Here is a 19,060-nt window from a genome sequence, read left to right as displayed (position 1 = left end):
ATAATCTACTGCATAACTAGTACCCAGAACAATGCCTGGTTTAAAGACTGCTTATTTATTTGTGAGAGAGAGAGCGCTTGCATGGGGGCAGGGGAGGTAGGGGCAGAGAGAGAGAGAGAGAGAGAGAGAGTCTCAAGCAGACTCAGTGCTGAGTGTGGAGCCTGACATGGGGCTCGAGCCCACAACCCTGAGATCATGACCTAAGCCGGAACCAAGAGTAGTACGTCCAACGGACTGTAGCACCTAGGTGCCCCATAGTGCCTGGTTTACAGATAAAGTGGCTCTCCATAGGTACCGATGAAGAAATGAGTAACAAACTGTGAAGACTCACCTCTAACACAGCCAGGACAGTGTCAAGCTGATCCTCTCGGAGAGTGATATTGTTGGAGATTTTTCTCATGGTGTGTATGGACTGCAGACGTACTTCCTCGATTTCATCATTAAACATGTCAACCAAGAAATCAAGGCACTTCTCCGCAAAAGAGGGTGAAGACTGGGCCAGCATGCAGAGAGCCTCCACAGCAGCAATGCGGACCTCTAGACAAAAGGGGACAAATAAGGCTGTGCATTAGGTTATGAGCCATGGGATAAATCCAAGGATTCCTTCTCTTTCTGGTTTATCTTTAACTTTCTACTCTTCTCCATTAACAAACTCTCTCTGGGAGATTTCCTCCATGCCCACAGACTCAGCTACCACCTTCACACTGATCTCAGAACAAGGACTTTGGTGTCACGGGGACTGAGATTTAGATCCTGACATGCAAACGTGATCAAGTCACATGTCTGTCTTCAGTAACTGCACCTTGAAAACAAAGTTCTTGTTTACCTCAGTACAACAACCACCGTTCTCCACTCAGTACTTTTTTCAAAAAGCAAATTTTAAATAATTAAGATTAAAACAGACTAGATATCATGTTCTCATCTTAGAGATAAGATTCAGCAAAGTGAATTAACTTGCCTTAAAATGAGTGAGAGCAGAGATAAGACTAGTACCCAGGTCTGCTGATTCTAGACTAGCATCATGTAGTGGTTAAGGGTACATGCTTTGGAACGTTAAAGGTCTCACAGTAAATTGTGAAGAGTAATTCCTCCACTAATTTGAAGGGTGATCTTGAATAAGTAACTTAACTTCCTAGCAACCTCAATTTTTTTACCTTCAACAGAGATAATACTCATTTCCTTACAGAGTAGTTAGAGGCTGGGGTATGTTAAAAGCTCAGTAGATCTTAGCTACAGCACAGGTATGGATCTTACAAGCGCCTTGAAAACAGAGGCATGTCTTCTACCCCCCCGTATGGCCTGAACACATAACAGAAAAGCCACTGATTCCAGAAAGCCCTTCATTCATTCACTAGAAATACTTCCTGAATGCATACTACATGCCCAGAGCTAACAGCCTTGCTAAGATCCTTAGGAAAAAGCTAAGAGTCTTGATACAAAGATAAGAGGTAAGTAAGCTACAGACTATGCTCACAAGATTTCCATATATGCTTGTTCTGCTCCAAAGGTTCCCACATGATTCTGCAACAAAATGTACAGTTTTTAAAAAGAAAGGAAAGAACCCCTCAAGCTGTGGTTAAAACTCAGAAATATAATTTTTTGTGTGTGTAAGAAAGGTCTTACAGACACTTTAAAAGCAGAGTTACCACATTAAAGCGAGATGACTTGGGATTTTTCTTGGTAGCAATAAATTCTTCCCTTCATCAGAACTGAAAGATTTGCTACACTTCATAATAAGGTAATTTAAACATGAAATTGCTAACAATTACAAAGAAAGCCAGAAATGGGCCGAAATGTGTTAAATGCTGGGTCCTCTGCCTAGGGCTTTACCCATTACACCACACTAAATCATGTGTAACTCTTGCAAGTCCACAAAGTGAATCACAGAGACACTCCTGATCATCAGCAGATAATCAGTGTGGACCTAAGGGGATGCAATTTTAAGCAGAAACAAAGAAACTTTTGTGTTGCTCTTTGTATGTGTAGTCTGGAAAATCAACAATTTCTACTGGACTCTTTGGAATATTGAAAATGTATTACAGTCTCCTTAAGGGTCCAGGGCAGAGGAAAAGGAATCAGCTATGCTAAAGGGAAAGGGAAAAAAAAATCCTCTGGTGCCTTAACATGTGCAATCAAATTCTGGCTTTGTGCTTAGTACTGAAGACACAAGGGTGAACAAGAAAGAGATGGCCTCCCAGTGCCTACAGACAAGAATAGTTAATTGGATTACAAAGTGATTGATGAGCAGTACAGTAAAAAGCACAGGGAGTATAAGAAAATGCAAAAGTGGTATGTAGCCCACTAAGTTGGATCAGAGGCAGCTTTCTGGAACAAGTGACCTCTAAAACAATACTTAAGGGAGGTGCTAAGCCAAAAGAAAGGAAGAAGGCCTCCCTTCTAGAGGACTAAAAGAATGTATAATACTAGAGTACACAGCTAATGAAATAAGGCACTGTTTCATTCCCAGCAGCATGTCTCTAATTCACCCAGAATTTTAGAAATATAATAAGAAAGCCAGCATAACTGATACTGGTTATGATATATTTGCTTTCCAAAGTTAAGTTCCTTTAATTAAACCTTAGTGACAGTTAAGTGTCTGACTCTCAGTTTCCGCTCAGGTCATGATTGCAGGGTCATGAGACTGAGCCCCACATTGGGCTCCGTGCTCAGTGCAGCGTCTGCTTGAGATTCTCTCCTTCCCACTCTCCCTCCCCCATTCATTCTTTCTAAATAAATAAATAAATAAATAAGTCTTAAAAACAAAACAAAAAAAAAAACACCCTTAGTGACAAACTTACGTAGAACTAAATAGCATAAATATTAATAGTGATGAAATTCAATTTGCAAAATTAAATAAAGTAAAAATGCTTGCAGAAACTAAATAAAATAGGCTCTAGCTACTTGTCTTAGGATAAAATGGGTATTAATAATGACTTCTTTATTATGAAATACCATTTAAAGTGTAATTCGTGTATCCAGTTCACAGAAAACAAAAAAGCAGAGGCTGCTTTAACTAATTTCTCTATACAAGTTTCCTCCATTATCCAAAAGAAGAGTGAAACAATGAAACCTTTCATTTAGGTGAAACAATGTAAAGCAGAGTGTAAATGATTATGTAAAGCAGAGTATCTCCCACTTTCCAAAAGTTCACTTTGTGTGACCTCACTTTTAGAAGACTTATATGGGTATGGTAATGACTTTTTTCATAAAAACGAAACTCCGTTTTGGATTTCTTTTGGTTAACAAAAACAGGTACTAATGTAGGTTTTTTTCATGAAAGCAAAGTGGCATAAAGAGAACTTTAAGGAAGTGGGGAAGACACCCATACACTGAAAACCTCATAGCTAACTAGAGAAGGAAACCCAATTCTCTTATCTTATAACAGAAAATGATCTTTCAAAAAGTAATTCTTGCCCTTCTAAGAAGTTCTACTCTGAGGTAATTTTTTACAGGCATTTTAAAGACCTGAGTTCTAATCCTCTGATATAAATTTACTATAAAATTTGAACAATCAACATTATCTCTCCTGATCTGTTACAATTACTGAAAATGAGATAGTTGTAGTCAATAACCTCAAAACAATGACATTCTTTATGTGAGACAGATAGATATAATGGAAATTATACAAGAGCTTTGCAGAACTTCTTTCTACAAGATTTATCTATCTAAAACAACTAAAAACAGAAATAAAAAACAGAAACAACAGTATTCAACGCACTGGACATCAGACAATAAAGAGTAATGATCCCTGAGAAGGAGGAAATAAATTAGGTAAGCTCCAGAATTTACCAGTTTATTATCTGGGAAGCTTTTCCAGGTTCCAGGTCTCCCTGCATTGAGAAGATAGAACTAGGAGTCTGGAAAGGCCAATGTGGACAGAGTTCATAAGGCAAAGTACCAAAATGGAGAGTACCACACATGGAGCACTTTGGAGAACTGCAGAGGGTCCTCCTCAAGTCATCAGCTGAGTCCTGATCTGTTAAGAAATTGAGGTCTGAGAAATAACCGCTAAGCAGGGCTACAGGGAACAATCTCCAAAGCTCAAAAATGGTCTACAACTGCTTCTTCAGAAGCGTTTGTTTGAGTTGGGAGTAAAATGAGCCCCAGACAAAGTGCTGTTTCAGTTCCTCTTAACAAAGCTTAAAAATAAGACCTGAAATAAATGCATCCCAGAACTAAGTTCAAGAATGTAGGACTATAACAATGTTCATTACCCAACAAAGTAAAATTCACAACGGCTGGCATTCAATTGAAAATTGCTAGCTCTGCACAGAAGTAGGAAAATATACACAATAAGGAGAAAAATCAATCAAAACCAACACAGAAATCACACAAACAAAGATTTAATAAACAACAACATTAGGATAGTTATTGTAAATGCATTCTCTGTTGACAAAGTTAAAGGAAAGATCAAGGAGATTAAGCAGATACATGAGAGATACTAAACAAACCCAAATTCTAATTGAATTTATATGAATGAAAACTACAAGGTTGGAGATGAAAAATACACTGGATGGGATTAAAATCAGAATACAGATGGCTGAAGAAAAGATTAATGAACTCCCAAGACATAACAATGAATATTATCCAAAAGGAAATGAGAAAAACAAAAAAAAATCAGGATGGAGGGGCAGCTGGATGGCTTAGTCGGTTAAGCATCTGACTCTTGACTTCTACTCAGGTCATGATCTCAGGGTTGTGGGATTAAGCCCTATATTGGGCTCTACACTGGGCATGGAGCCTGCTTAAGATTCTCTCTCTTCCTTTGTCCCTCCCCCCCACTACTTCTCTTAAAAAAGTAGGGGGGATGGAGCATCAGTGAGTTCCAGGACAACCTCAGTAGTCTAATATCTGTGTGTCTGGAGTCACCAAAGAAACATGAGACCACAAAATATATGAAAAAGTAAATGGCCCAAGATTTTCCAATGTGATGAAAACTATAAACCCACAGATCTAAGAAGCAACAAACTTCAAGCATAAGAAACATGAAGAAATGTCACCAAGACACATCACAATTAAACTGCTTAAAACCGATGACAGAGAAAAATCCTAAAAGCAACTGGAGATGGATAAAGAAGATGCAGTATATGCATACAATGGAATATTAGTCAGCCATCAAAAAGAATGGACCACTGCCATTAGCAACAACATGGATGGAACTAGAGAGTATTATGCTAAGCAAAGTAAGTCAGTCAGAGAAAGACAAATACCAAATGATTTCACTCCTATGTGGACTTTAAGAAACAAAACTGATGAACACAGGGGAAAGGAAGGAAAAATAAGATGAAAACAGAGAGTAAGGCAAACCATAAGAAACTCTTGACTATAGGGAAATGAGGTTTGTTGGAGGGGAGGTGGGAGGAGGGATGGGGTAATTGGGTGATAGGCATTAAGGAGGGCACTTGATGTAATGACCACTGGGTGTTACACAGGACTCATGAATCACTAAAATGAAACTAATAATGTATTAATATTCTTAATAATATACATTATTATATTATTATTAATTAATATATAATACATTGATATACTTAATATATTAATAATATATACTAATAATATATTATAATTAACTAACTTGAATTTAAATTTAAAAAAACTAGAGAAAGACACATCACGTAAAGAACAAATATAAAAAATGGCAGCAGACTTCTCAACAGAAAGAGTGCAAACAGGAAAATAACATGGCAGGGTGGGACACACACACACACACACACACAACCCCACCTTATTAAACTGGAGTTCAATTTCCAGTGAAAATATCTTTCAAAAATGAAGGTGAGGGACGCCTGGGTGGCTCAGTTGGTTAGGCAGCTGCCTTCAGCTCAGGTCATGATCCCAGCGTTCTGGGATTGAGTCCCACATCGGGCTCCTTGCTCGGCAGGGAGCCTGCTTTTCCCTCTGCCTGCCATTCTGTCTGCCTGTGCTCACTCTCTCTCCCTCTCTCTCTCTCTCTCTGATACATAAATAAAATCTTAAAAAAAAAAAAAATGAAGGTGAGAGGCGCTGGGTGGCTCAGTCAGTTGAGCATCAGACTCTTGATTTCATCTCAGGGCTTTGAGACTGAGCCCTGCATTGGACTCCATGCTCAGTGCAGTCTGCTTGGGATTCTCTTCCCTTCCCCTCTGTCCCTCCCCACTCTTGCACACTTTCTCTCTAAAATAAATAAATAAAATCTTAAAAAAAAAAATGAAGGTGAAAGAAAATCTGCGTTAGTCAAAATAATAAAGGCTTTGAGGTCAGACACCTGGTTTAAATCTTGCTTCTGTTTCTTACTGGCTGGGTGACCAATAACAAGTTATTGTTACCAATATCAGTAATATCAATTTTTATTACCAATTATTAAGTGCTTATTATAAATGGGTCATGTATTTTTGTTAAGGATTTTATTTATTTATTTGACAAACAGAGATCACAACTGGGCAGAGAGGCAGGCAGAGAGAGAGGAGGAAGCAGGCTCCCTGCTGAGCAGAGAGCCGGATGCAGGGCTTGATCCCAGGGCCCTGAGATCATGATCTAAGCCAAAGGCAGAGGCTTAACCCACTGAGCTACCCAGGTGCCCCAAATGGGTCATGTATTATGCCAAGTATTTTGTGCACATATAATCTCGTTTAATTCTCACAATTCAGAAACACTAATTATTAACCTTGTTTTATAGAAATACTGGAAAACTAGATTGCCTGAATCCAAAGTCCATGCTCTTAACCACTGTATTATACCACATGGGTCCCACATCTGGTTTTTTTTTAAATTTTTTAATTTTTTTAAAAGATTTTATTTACTTATTTGACAAAGATCACAAGTAGGTAGAGAGGCAGGCAGAGAGAAAGGAGGAAGCAGGCTCCCTGCTAAGCAGAGAGCCTGATGTGGGCCTCGATTCCAGGGCTCCAGGACCATGAGCCGAAGGCAGTGGCTTTAACCCACTGAGCCACCCAGGTACCCCATCACTTCTGCTTTTAAAATTAAGTAATAGTAGGTACTTCATGGAGTGACTATGAAGACTAAATGAGACCCTTCATGTACACTAACCAGTGCAACACCTGATCCATAGCAGGCACTCAGTAACGGAACAGTTATGATGCAGTCATACTTACCATACATTTCATCTTCCAATCCATGAACAAAGGCTCCACAAGCTCCTGACTCAATCAAATTCACAGCTCCTGTGTCTATTTCTTCCTTGGGAGCATCATCTCCCCACTTTCTGCCACTGGAAAACTCTCCTGAGCTGTAAAGCTCCTTGGCACGTTCATGTGCAGTGCGTTTTCTCTGTATAGGACAATGACAATTAGCACTTGCAGGAAGTTCATGAGGGAAAGGTAAGATGTATTCTGAGAACATAGGAAAATAGGAAATATGACTGCTTTCTGATAGTCACATTAAAAAAAAAAGTACTCAATCAATCAGAACAAAGAAATACAAACTGAATGTCAAGAAAAACCAAAGGTTCAGAGTCTGTCACAGAGGATGTATTCTTATTAAAGATAGCAAAAGAATGTGCTCATCAGGTAAGTGGTTATGTTTGTCACTGTGTACATAACACAGGAAAGGGAGAACCAGAGGCATAAATAATAGCAGTGTCCCTCTAGCACCATCCTGGGTTGATAATAAACTGGCCCTAGAAAAGAATTTTTTTTAGTCCCAACAGAAGTAAGTTTGAATTTGGAAACACTGTGCTCTATTTGAGCAACACTGCACTCACCATGCAACCTTCTGGTAAATTCACTTTCTGCCTAGAATGCCAAAGAGGAAATCAGCTAAAGAAAATATCCAGTCCAATCAACCATATGGATCTCATCATGAATAAACTGCCATTCTGCTTTATGTATCAGCCTCTTATGAACCTTCCTGGTGTGAGTCCACATCCTTATGGCTGAGCATCTCAAAGGCACTGGTGAAATATAGTACCCAAGCCTACAAAGATGTGGGCCAGACCCAGTAGTAAAGTTTGTACCTTGTGACGTATCTTGGAAACCCCTGCATAACCCATCCTTCCACATTTACTATGAGCATGCTGTTTTTTTACATTTCTACTCTAGCATACACAAAGAACACTTAATCACCAACCTCAAATGAAGGCAACACCCTTCAGGAAATCCATAAGGCAATATTTCATTAAGCATAGACAGAAACTCCTCAACCACTCCAAGAAATTTATCTTATGGAATGACTTAAAAGAAGAAAAGATCTAATATGCATGAAGATGATATTCCTTTATAATGGTAGAAAAATGGGAGAATCTAAATACATAAGATAGGGCTAAAAAATTATGTCACATCTACTTAATATATTACATAATCAGTAAAAATGCTAAGTATAAAGTTGACTATATAAAAAAAAGCATATGATGTAGTGATAAATATAAAAGTAGACTATAAAATTATCTGAATACAATGATTCAGTGTTTAAAATATGCATAAGAGCTGGAGAGAAATACACCAAAATGAACTGGAGTCCTAGAGTAGTGTGAATATGGGTAAATTGTTTGCTTTCCTTCTATTTGTCAAAGATTCTGAACTCTTTATTATCATGTTTATAATTTAAAGATTAAGATAATGACAATATTGACTCATATTTAGTCCTGACAATTACATCAGAGAATGTGGTCAAGGCTGAAAGGCATTCCGTGCTTTGTTACTGTTCAGAGAAAGAATTTACTCACTCTTTCAGGGAAACTGCTGCAGAAAAGGACTGTCCTGACATGTCAGTCATATAGTCTCACAAAACAAGACCAGGTCTTTATAGTTTCTAACAAACAGAAGTTAATCTTACCTTTTCTTTGTAAAACACAACCTGTGCAAAGTGTTACATTAAAATAATTTAAAATTTAATGAAATAACTTGTAATTTGGTTCAAGTTACTAAGATTTTATGCTAAAGTATAATCTAGTCACCCAACATTTACTTGATAAATATCTAGGCTGCAAAATTAAATCAACACAGCTTGCAGATAGCTGATATTAGTTACAGAAACCCAGTCTGAATAACAAAGAATTCAAGTTACCCTAAGATCAGACATGAGCTTCTTGTCCAGTGTCTGCTCCAAGAAATGAGAACTGACTTGTTCCATTGAGCCCTGTAAAAACAAAGAATCAACGGCAAATTAAACAACTTTTAAGGTCTGAATATTATCTTAAAATTCAAAGTTTGCAGCCAACTTAAATGCATAAAGATAACATTTCTTGAAGTAAAGATGCTTACAGGTTCTGAATCATCAGCAAAATAATAAAAACATTAGCAGCAGCAGCTAGCAGCTAAATAGAGCTTACTATGTCATACACTGCTTATACATGTATTAATTTAGTTCTCCTATGAAGTAAATACTATTATTAGGCCCATTTTATATATTGGGGAAAAAAAGAAAAGAAAGTTAAAAAAAAGGCATAAAAAGATTAAGTGACTCATTTGAAGTCGTAAGAAGTATAATTTACAGAGGTGGGCTATAAACCCAGTTTCCCCAATCCTTTCCTCAACTGCTACTCTCCACAGTCTCTGCATTCTTTTTCATTCTAGTTTTCCATTCGTTTGTTCATTCAGTCACTCATTCAATTAAACAGATATTTATTTAGCTACCACTCAGTTATATGCCTACGGTTACCAGGAATAGCAATACAAAAGAAAGACATCGATTCCACACTCAATGACCTCACAGACTAGTGAGAGAAACTGACAAGTAAACAGATAACTGTATGATGGTATAAAATGTTAACAATACACATATAAAGGTTCCTATGGGAAACTCAGAAAACAAGCAGTATAAAGAGGAGGAAAGGGAACTGGTAATCACAAGTACAAATGCATAAAACGAGAATGTCATGCAGGAAACATCAAGTGTCTCTATGAATGGGACGCAGGACAGGGGAGCCAAAAATGAAGCAGGATGGTTAGGGATCAGATCTTAAAGGGCCTTTGTCATGACCCTTTGTCATGTCTGTTATGGAAGGAGTTTGCTATAATTCTGAATAACCAGATATTTTCTCAATAATGAGCTCAACAGTGTACAAAGTATTTTACTCATACTTTAAAAATTTATTTCTTTTTTTAAAAAAGATATTATTTGTTTATTTGACAGACAGAAATCACAAGTAGGCAGAGAGGCAGGCAGAGAGAGAGGGGGAGAAGCAGGCTCCCTGCTGAGCAGAGAGCCCGATGCAGGGCTCCATCCCAGGACCCTGAGATCATGACCTGAACCGAAGGCAGAGGATCAACCCACTGAACCACTCAGGTGCCCCTAAAAATTTATTTCTATAAAATCCCATGAAGAAGGTAAACGATCCTGATTTTCTTTTCTTTTCTTTTTTTTTTTTTAAGGTAATCTCTCTGCCTATGTGGGGCTCAAACACAACACTAAGATCAAGAGTCACATTCACTACCAAGTGAGCCAGCCAGGCACTCCAAATTATCCTCATTTTTTAGATGAGAAATTGAGGCTGAGAGATTTGGTAACTTGCTCATTTCAAACAAGGAAAAAACATAGATTTACACCTCATAAACATCATCTTAGCAGCTATGTGGCTAACTGACCAGAAAGAAATAAAAATGAAACAGAGACACAGGTTGGCAGGCTATTAGAGCAGGTCTTAGATATTCTTCAAGAATATACTGGCACCTTTCTCTAATTCCTAAGTTAGTAAATATGGAATTTCTTATAGAAGATCAAACTTCTCCAATCACTTTTTCCATAGAAACTTACATGTTCTATGGGAATATCCTTACCCAAGTTAATACCTTTTCTACAACTCCAGGAGAGCAACTGTTGTACTATTTTTACTTAAGTAATTTCAAATCTACTTTTTCTTATTTCTACATGGTACCATTGATTGCCTTCTTTGTTAAACAGATCTGATCAATATAAAATCTAACATTCATGTTTTTAATTCAAACATCAATTTTATGAATAAGAACTCTAAATTTTCAAGACCTCCTCAACTTTCTTTTTAATTTCACCACCACCAACATTAACAGTTGGCTTTTTTTACAAAATAAGTCAATCAGAGAAAGACAATTATCATATGATCTCCCTCATATGAGGAAGCTGAGAGGCAACATGGGGGGTTTGGGGGGTAGGAAAAGAATAAATGAAACAAGTGGGATCAGGAGGGAGACAAACCATAAGAGACTCTTAATCTCACAAAACAAACAGGGTTGCCGGGGCGCGGGGTGGGGTAGGGAGAGGGTGGTTGGGTTATGGACATTGGGGAAGGTATGTGCTATGAAGTGTGTAAACCTGGCGATTCACAGACCTGTACCCCTGGGGCTAATAATACATTAAATGTTAAAAAATAAAAATTAAAAAAAAAAAACAAAAAACAGTTGGCTTTTTAGGGGGCACTTTTTTCCTAAGAAAGAATTAAGTTTCTGTTTTGTATTGTTTTTTATAAGCTCTACGCCCAGCATGGGGCTTGAACTCACAACCCTGAGATCAAGAGCCATGTGCTCTATTGGCTGAGCCAGCCAGGTGCCCCAAGAATGAAGTTTTAATGACATCACAGTGAACTACTCTAAATCCCTAGGCTCAACGGCCCTCTCCAGTGCCTTTAGCTGAGCTTTCTCCCAACACAGTAGCAAAGAAAGGGTATTATCTAAATTCTAGCCTCAAAAAATTACGTTATCATTATTTGCAATAAATCTCCTGTATTACCTGAGAATATGTAAACCTTTCCATTTTAGTCCATAATTACCAAGAGCCCTATAGCATAAAAATCTGCTTGAAAAATGTTGAGACCTAAACTAGTACAAACCCAGTAGAAATAGAGAAGGGAGCAATTCCAGAGCTGACAAGAAGGTCGAACTGGTAAGAGCTGATGATTCACTGGATATGGGACACAGAAAGAATTCCCAAATGCCTCTGGATTTTCAGCTGGATAAATGATGCCACATTCGTGAAAGTGCTAGAGGAGCAGATGTGGACCAAAAAGATGAATTCATCATAAAGTACAACCCACAAATCAGAAAAATATGTACATACTTGCCTACTTTTTTTAAAGATTTTATTTATTTGACAGAGAGAAATCACAAGTAGGCAGAGAGAGAGGGGAAGCAGGCTCCCTGCTGAGCACAGAACCTGATGAGGGACTCGATCCCAAAACCCTGAGATCATGACCTGAGCCTAAGGCAGAGGCTTAACCCACTAAGCCACTCAGGTGCCCCATTGTCTACTTTAGCCAAAACAAATACATTCCAGTAAGATCTCTCTGACTGTACTATTACTACTACTTAACAACCTGTATTTGTAACAACAAGAAAACCATGATATAATATTTAATAAACAAGTGTGTTGAACCTGTTTTCAGAACAAAACTGCTCAGTCATAGATGCTCAACAATAACTTAAGTCTATGCACTAGCCTCTAGCTTCTACCCAGTTAGGTGACAAAGAAAAGTAAACCCTACCCCACCCTTCAAAAAAGGAGCTACCCCGTGAGATATAAAACAGCCACTAAGACATCTACTTGTGTACTGGGAAAGACTAGCTCTTATGGCTATGGACATAACAACCTACAATCTATCTGAAAATATTATCATTTTTTTAAAGATTTTTTAAAATTTATTTACTTGACAGACAGAGATCACAAGTAGGCAGAGAGGCAGGTAGAGAGAGGGGGAAACAGGCTCTCCGCTGAGCAGAGAGCCTGATGTGGGGCTTGATCCCCAGGACCCTGAGATCATGACCTGAGCCGAAGGCAGAGGCTTTAACCCACTGAGCCACCCAGACGCCCCTGAAAATATTATCATTTTTAAGGTTAAACACTTCTACAGTCTTATAAAAAAAAGGTTTAGCCCTTACTGAAAAGAGAAATTAAACATCTTAAGAAGAAATCACTGAACTAAGGACTATATTCTAGATAGAAAACCAATTACCATAATCAGTTTCACAGTAAAGCTGTATTCTAAATTGTCCCATGGAGCTGCTTACCTGGCAATCAACTTTCTTTCTTTACCTCAGCAGGAAAGTTATGGATAACTGAAAACCCACCTTTCACATGGTTTTGAATTTTCTGAAACAAGCTACATCTGAAATTTTTCATCCTGCTAGAAGCCAAGGAGAATAGAGACTATTGATTTTTTGCACAAGATGGGACTTAAATTTAAAGACTTATCATTCCATATAAGTTCTTGAAGAACCTGGCTTCTGCTTTCCTCCCTAGTTTTATCTTGTTGCACATCCCCCACGTTTAATATTATCTGCCCCCAAACCAACAAGTTTTAACTGCTTATATTATATGATATTGTAGTTTAGTAAATTAGCATGCATGGTAATTGTACTCCTTCTGTATCTCTGCTTGTATTTCTCCTTCCCAACTTATTTACCTAGTTAACTTATATTTACCCTTCCAAACTCAGTTTAGAAATCACCTTCTCCATGAAGCTTTCTTTCACGATGTTAGGTGCCCTTTCCTTGGAGTAGCAGGAAATGTAATTAACTGATTGCTTATGTCAACTTACCAGACTATCAACTCTTTTGAAGACAAGAGACTATGCTCAGTGTTTGTTGACTTGATGAACATGTGTTCTGAAAACTATATGCAATTTATCTGATGACAGTTTTGTCTACTCAAGGATTGGAGTGGGGGAGTTTACCTCTGTTTACACAGTAGAACTAGTAAATCAGGGCATTAACAGTACAACCACAGTTCTCAATGTGTAACTAGACCATCAGTAGAAAGAGAATCCACATGGGTTTTAGACCACGAAGTGTCATTTACTATCTATGAAGCCTCTGATAAGTTACATCACTTTCCTAAACCTTATTTTGTTACTTATAAAATGAATAATGGAACACCTACTTACAAGAGTTTAAAAGAAATCAAAATTATTTGCAAAAACTGAGTGTTTATGAGGTTATATATGTCTAAATATGTGCATATAACTAAAAGTGCCTAGCTTAGCAGGCTAGGGACTCTACCAATAGTAACAATGAGGGGCGCCTGGGTGGCTCAGTGGGTTAAAGCCTCTGTTTTTGGCTCAGGTCCTGATCCCAGCGTCCTGGGATCGAGTCCCATATTGGGCTCTCTGTTCAGTGGGGAGCCTGCTTCCCTTCCTCTGTCTGCCTCTGCCTACTTGTGATCTCTGTCTGTCAAGTAAATAAAATCTTAAAAAAAAAAAATAGTAACGATTATTATCAGTAAGATTAAATTGTTAATTATTTTTGAAGTACAAACCTAATTACTTATATAATTTGGAGCTATCTGGATCAAATCATTGAATTTAAAACAGAAAGCACCTGACTCAAGTTAAAGTCATCTAAGTGGAAACCCTTTCAACTCACCATTGCAATTCATTATTCATATAGCTTTACATAGATAAATTTCAGATCCTGTGGGGTACAAAAATGGAAAATGTGAAGGATCCTGCCTTAAGAATTACTCTTCTAGGGGTGCCTGGGTGGCTCAATGGGTTAAAGTTTCTGCCTTCTGCTCAGGTCATGACCTCAGGGTCTTGGGATCAAGCCCCGCATCTGGCTCTCTGCTCAGCGGAGAGTCTGCTTCCTCCTCTCTCTCTGCCTCTCTACTTTTGATCTCTCTGTCAAATAAATAAATAAAATCTTTAAAAAAAAAAAAGAATTACTCTTCTAAACTGCCAACTCAGATAAAGATTTATCACTGAATTATCCCTCTAAAACATCCCCTCACACATACACATACAGGATACTATAGATGCTCAATAAATGTTGAATGAAAAAATTTGATGAATGATAGAATTGTTCTGAATTTTTAAATATTCACCAACCAAAATAAAGCTTAAAATGTGAATTCAGGGACGCCTGAGTGGCTCAGTTCATTGAATGTATGTCTTTGGCTCAGGTCATGATCCCAGGGTCCTGGGATGGAGTCCTGCATGGGGCTCCTTGCTTGGCGGGGAGTCTGCTTCTCCCTCTGCCTGCTGTTTCCCCTGCTTGTGCTCTCTGACAGATACATAAATAAATAAAATGTGAATTCAGGGACACTTGGGTGGCTCAGCTTGTTAAACATCTGCCTTCAGCTCATGTCATTATCCCAGGGTCCCAGGAGTGAGTCTGGCACGGGGCAACTTGCTCAGCTGGGAGCCTGCTTCTTCCTCTGCCTACTGCTCTCTCTGTCTCTGACAAATAAATAAAATCTTTCAAAAAAAGGAGTAAATTCAAAACTAAAGTTAGTAACAACTGGCTTGCTTAACTCTGTATTTTATTACAGACAAGCAAAATGATCTATAAGTAGCATATACTGAAGCCATCCAAATTTCTTATTATTCCATGAAAATACCCCACACAAGTTTTAGCAGTTACCCTATAAATACTGGTCTTGGGAGTGGGCCTATCAGTGGATCTGTGTCCGTACAGTTAGATTCAAAGTATTTAGCCAACAATGTTACCAAGACTAGCAGAGCTGGAGGCCCTCAAAAGGGAAGTATCCAAAAAGAATCTTAGATTTTCTTGCTGTGACATATATGTGTGTGTGTGTATACATTACATACTACAACCACCTCCTACAATTACAAAGTCTAGTACTTTATAATTTAAAAGTATTTCCATAGTTAGTAACACATCTGGGCATCATGACAACCCTATGAGGTAAACATGAGGTAATATTATCAACAGCTTAACAGATGAGGAAACTGAGACTAGATCAAGTGACATGTCCAAGATAACAGTTATAAAATAGGGGTGAGTAGTAATACACCAATACTTTTTCTTTTATAAGACAATTTATCTCTGAAAAGTTAAACTTTTTTTTTTTTTTTTAATTTAAACAAAGGCACCATGAATCACCAAAGGCAAAACAGAGGAAGGACACAAGCTAAAAGTCAGGAGATTAGGATCTGAAACACATTCTACAACTTTGTTATCGGTCTAAGTTGAATCATTTACTTAACATCTCAGAGCCCTAGTTTTCGCACCTGAAGAATGGCAATAAAAGCAATTATCAGGGGCGCCTGGGTGGCTCAGTGGGTTAAGCCGCTGCCTTTGGCTCAGGTCATGATCTCGGGGTCCTGGGATCGAGTCCCGCATCGGGCTCTCTGCTCAGCAGGGGGCCTGCTTCCCTTCCCCTCTCTCTGCCTTCCTCTCTGCCTACTGTGATCTCTCTCTCTCTCTGTCAAATAAATAAATAAATAAAATCTTTAAAAAAAAAAAAAAAGCAATTATCAGGGTGCCTGAGTGGCTCAGTGGGTTAAAGCCTCTGCTTTCAGCTCAGGTCATGATTCCAGGGTCCTGGGAACAAGCCCCACATAGAGCTCTCCGCTCATCGGGGAGCCTGCTTCCCTTCCTCTTTGACTACTTATGATATCTGTCTGTCAAAAAAAAAATATTTTAAAAGCAGTTATCTTGCTGGTTACTACAAAGAATAAATGAGATAATATAAATGGCCTGAGAACAAACTATCCAGGCCATAACAGGTGCTTAGTAAAGCAACTATTTTTATTATTATTTTCCTTTTTCTTTAGGCATGGCTGCCTCTTATACTAACAAGCTTAAACAGGCTTATCTTTAAAAGTCTTTCTAGTCTAAAAGACTACTTCTCCATGGGAAAGTGAGCCATTTCTTTATATTTTTAGAAATACTAAGGTTTCTAAAAGTGTGTTATACCTGACCCTACCTGTAGTTTCTCAAAATATTTATATAAGTGTAACAGGCAATGTGTTCATTAAAGAAAGCATAACTTACCAACAGCTTTGCAGCCTGAACTCGAACCACCCAGGAACCATCACTGACCATGTGACAAATTTTTCCAAATGCATCATCAACTAAGCGAATTTCTTCATTAGAAGAAGGAATTGGGACAATGCTAAATTAAAAGAAAAAACCGCAAAAGGCAAAACATGAGCCTAAAGCTGCAAGTTCAATAAACTGAGAATGACCAGTGAAAACTGGCATGCATACACACACACACACAAAATGACAATGGAGTAATTCAAATCTGAGAGTGCAAATTTTCAGTGTCTTGAAAAAAAGTGTTTAACCCACCAAAGGTTAAAAGGTTTACAATGATACCAAAAATTAGATATCACAGAGTATTTTAAATCTTTAAGTTTATTCTCTCCTATAAGTGTATTGCTGCCAATATGGTAAACCATAGAATAAAACAATACAAAACATACTTGCAAATCTGATCCTATAAGAGGCAATTTCCAATTAGTCTTTTCTTTTTTCTTTTTCTTTTTTTTGAGGGGGAATTTATAGGTTATTAACTCATTCTGGTTTTTCAATTTTAGAAGGCAGTTTAAAGCAAGGGAAAAGAATCACTTCTTTTTCTTATAGAAAGAGCTCTTCTATAAAATAATATTTGTCTTTCTACTTCAAAGAATCATTGTGAGAATGATTTAATTAGCACAAAAACATTTTTTAAGATTTTATTTATTTATTTGACAGAGAGAGACACAGCGAGAGAGGGAACACAAGCAGGGGGAGAGAGAAGCAGGCTTCCCCCTGAGCAGGAAGCCCGATGCAGGGCTCGGTCCCAGGACCCGGGGATCATGACCTGAGTTGAAGGCAGACGCTCAACGACTGAGCCACCCAGGCGCCCCCAACAAAAACATTTTTAATGAGGAAAACACTGCATAAGGGATCATTATTCTCAAACTCACCTAGTATCTTTATTGGGCATTTGTTATTTACTAAAATGGGCCCCAAACAATTTTGAAGACTTAAAAAAGGGTGTTTTGGGGGGTGGTTGTTAGATAACACTTGAGAAAGACAATCCAATCTCTTCACTTATAGATGAGGAGGCTGGGGCCCAGAGAGGAAGTGTCTTTCCCAGAGTACACAGAAAGTTCACAGCAGAGCTGAAAAAGAAGCACCAAGCATCCTGCTTATCAGGATCTGTACTTCCCCCCTATTCCACAATGCTTTCTAAAAATCAAACTAACATTCCTTTTCTGGAGGAGGGCTTTTTGCATGATAGGAGAAGAATGGCTTAGCAATGAACAAAAGCTGGCTTACACCCACACTGACCTTTCAGGATAGAGCTGACTGACAACCCAGATAAGTTGGACTGCCGCGCTGCGCACTTGTTCATAGTCATCAGATAGCAATTTACAGGCCTGCAAATAAGAATTCCACAAGTCTGTTAGTTCTGTGTCCTCACAGGTGATGTTCAAACTATTTTCAAAATGAAGACAGGGTGGCTGGATAAGGATGCCAACAAAATACTTGTGGGTAGTTTTAACTTTTTGAACCTTTGCCCAACAAAGAATTCTTGGCCTCTGTCAGCTGCTCTGGCTGTGTTCTGTGATCTGACTCCCACCCCAACTCTGAAGGCAGAACCACAGACTGACAGCACAAAAGCCATTTAGAATAGCATCAATCCTAGCAAAGTCTGCTGGGAGCCCACAGTGCTGCTCTTACAGGCTCAAACACCAAATATGGGTATCTTTCCCTTTCTGTAGAATCAAAGCATGAATTTCTGACTGACAATCTGAAAACTCAAGCATTCTAAATAAATGTAGAATTTAATGCTAAGCTGCCACAAGAGGCCAGATTTTTCTTCCTTCCTTTGGTCTGAAATGGAATATCCCTACTCCACCTGTATGGTAACACCCTAGACCTAACCAACACCCAGAACTACTCCATTTCTAGAATTTGAACTCCTACATTCCATGCTCTCATCATAACATGTTACTCCACCAGCTTTTCCACTTCCATGAATTAATCTATCACACTTGCTCTTCAGTCCCACTTAATCTACCTACCTATTTAGCCAGGATTTCTGAACCTTGGCTCTACTGACATTCTGGATTGTAAAATTCTTCCCTGTGAGGGGCTGTCCTCTACACTGCTAACATGTTTAGCAACACCCCTGGCCTCTACCCATTAGGTGGTTGTAGCACTGCACCTTCTTCCCCTCGCCAGCAGCTGCAAAAGTGCAAATAGCTCCACACTGCCAAATATCCTCTGAAGAGTAAAATCACTGTGGCTGAGAACTGCTGCTTTAATCCCACCATTTTTCTCCAAATGAGCCACCTCCTTGCTCCATACCCTTCCATTACTTCAGTCCCAACAGGCCGTTAACATTTAACATTTACAACTCCCTTAAGACTTCTGCTACAGCTGCTCTAAAAACCCAGCACCTTCTCTATTGCTCAGAA

At 38.5% G+C, this 19,060-nt stretch overlaps 1 protein-coding gene across 1 annotated transcript in view; it reads right to left on the bottom strand.

Annotated features, from left to right (window-relative positions):
- The window catches only part of INTS4 (integrator complex subunit 4), a 117,848-nt gene that overhangs the window by 44,399 nt on the left and 54,389 nt on the right, over positions 1–19,060 (bottom strand). The window contains exons 7-11 of the mRNA XM_082749532.1: positions 17,928–18,016; positions 16,641–16,761; positions 9,004–9,075; positions 7,095–7,269; positions 332–537 (exon numbers count right to left, since the gene is read on the bottom strand). Coding sequence (XP_082605658.1) covers positions 332–537; positions 7,095–7,269; positions 9,004–9,075; positions 16,641–16,761; positions 17,928–18,016 — 663 coding nt within the window. The remainder of the gene's footprint in view (positions 1–331; positions 538–7,094; positions 7,270–9,003; positions 9,076–16,640; positions 16,762–17,927; positions 18,017–19,060) is intronic.

This window comes from Mustela nivalis (genome assembly GCF_964662115.1).
Source record: "Mustela nivalis genome assembly, chromosome: 9".
Classification (NCBI taxonomy): domain Eukaryota; kingdom Metazoa; phylum Chordata; class Mammalia; order Carnivora; family Mustelidae; genus Mustela; species Mustela nivalis.
The sequence above is the reverse complement of the archived record's forward strand: the minus strand, read 5'-3'. Positions and strand labels throughout refer to the sequence as shown.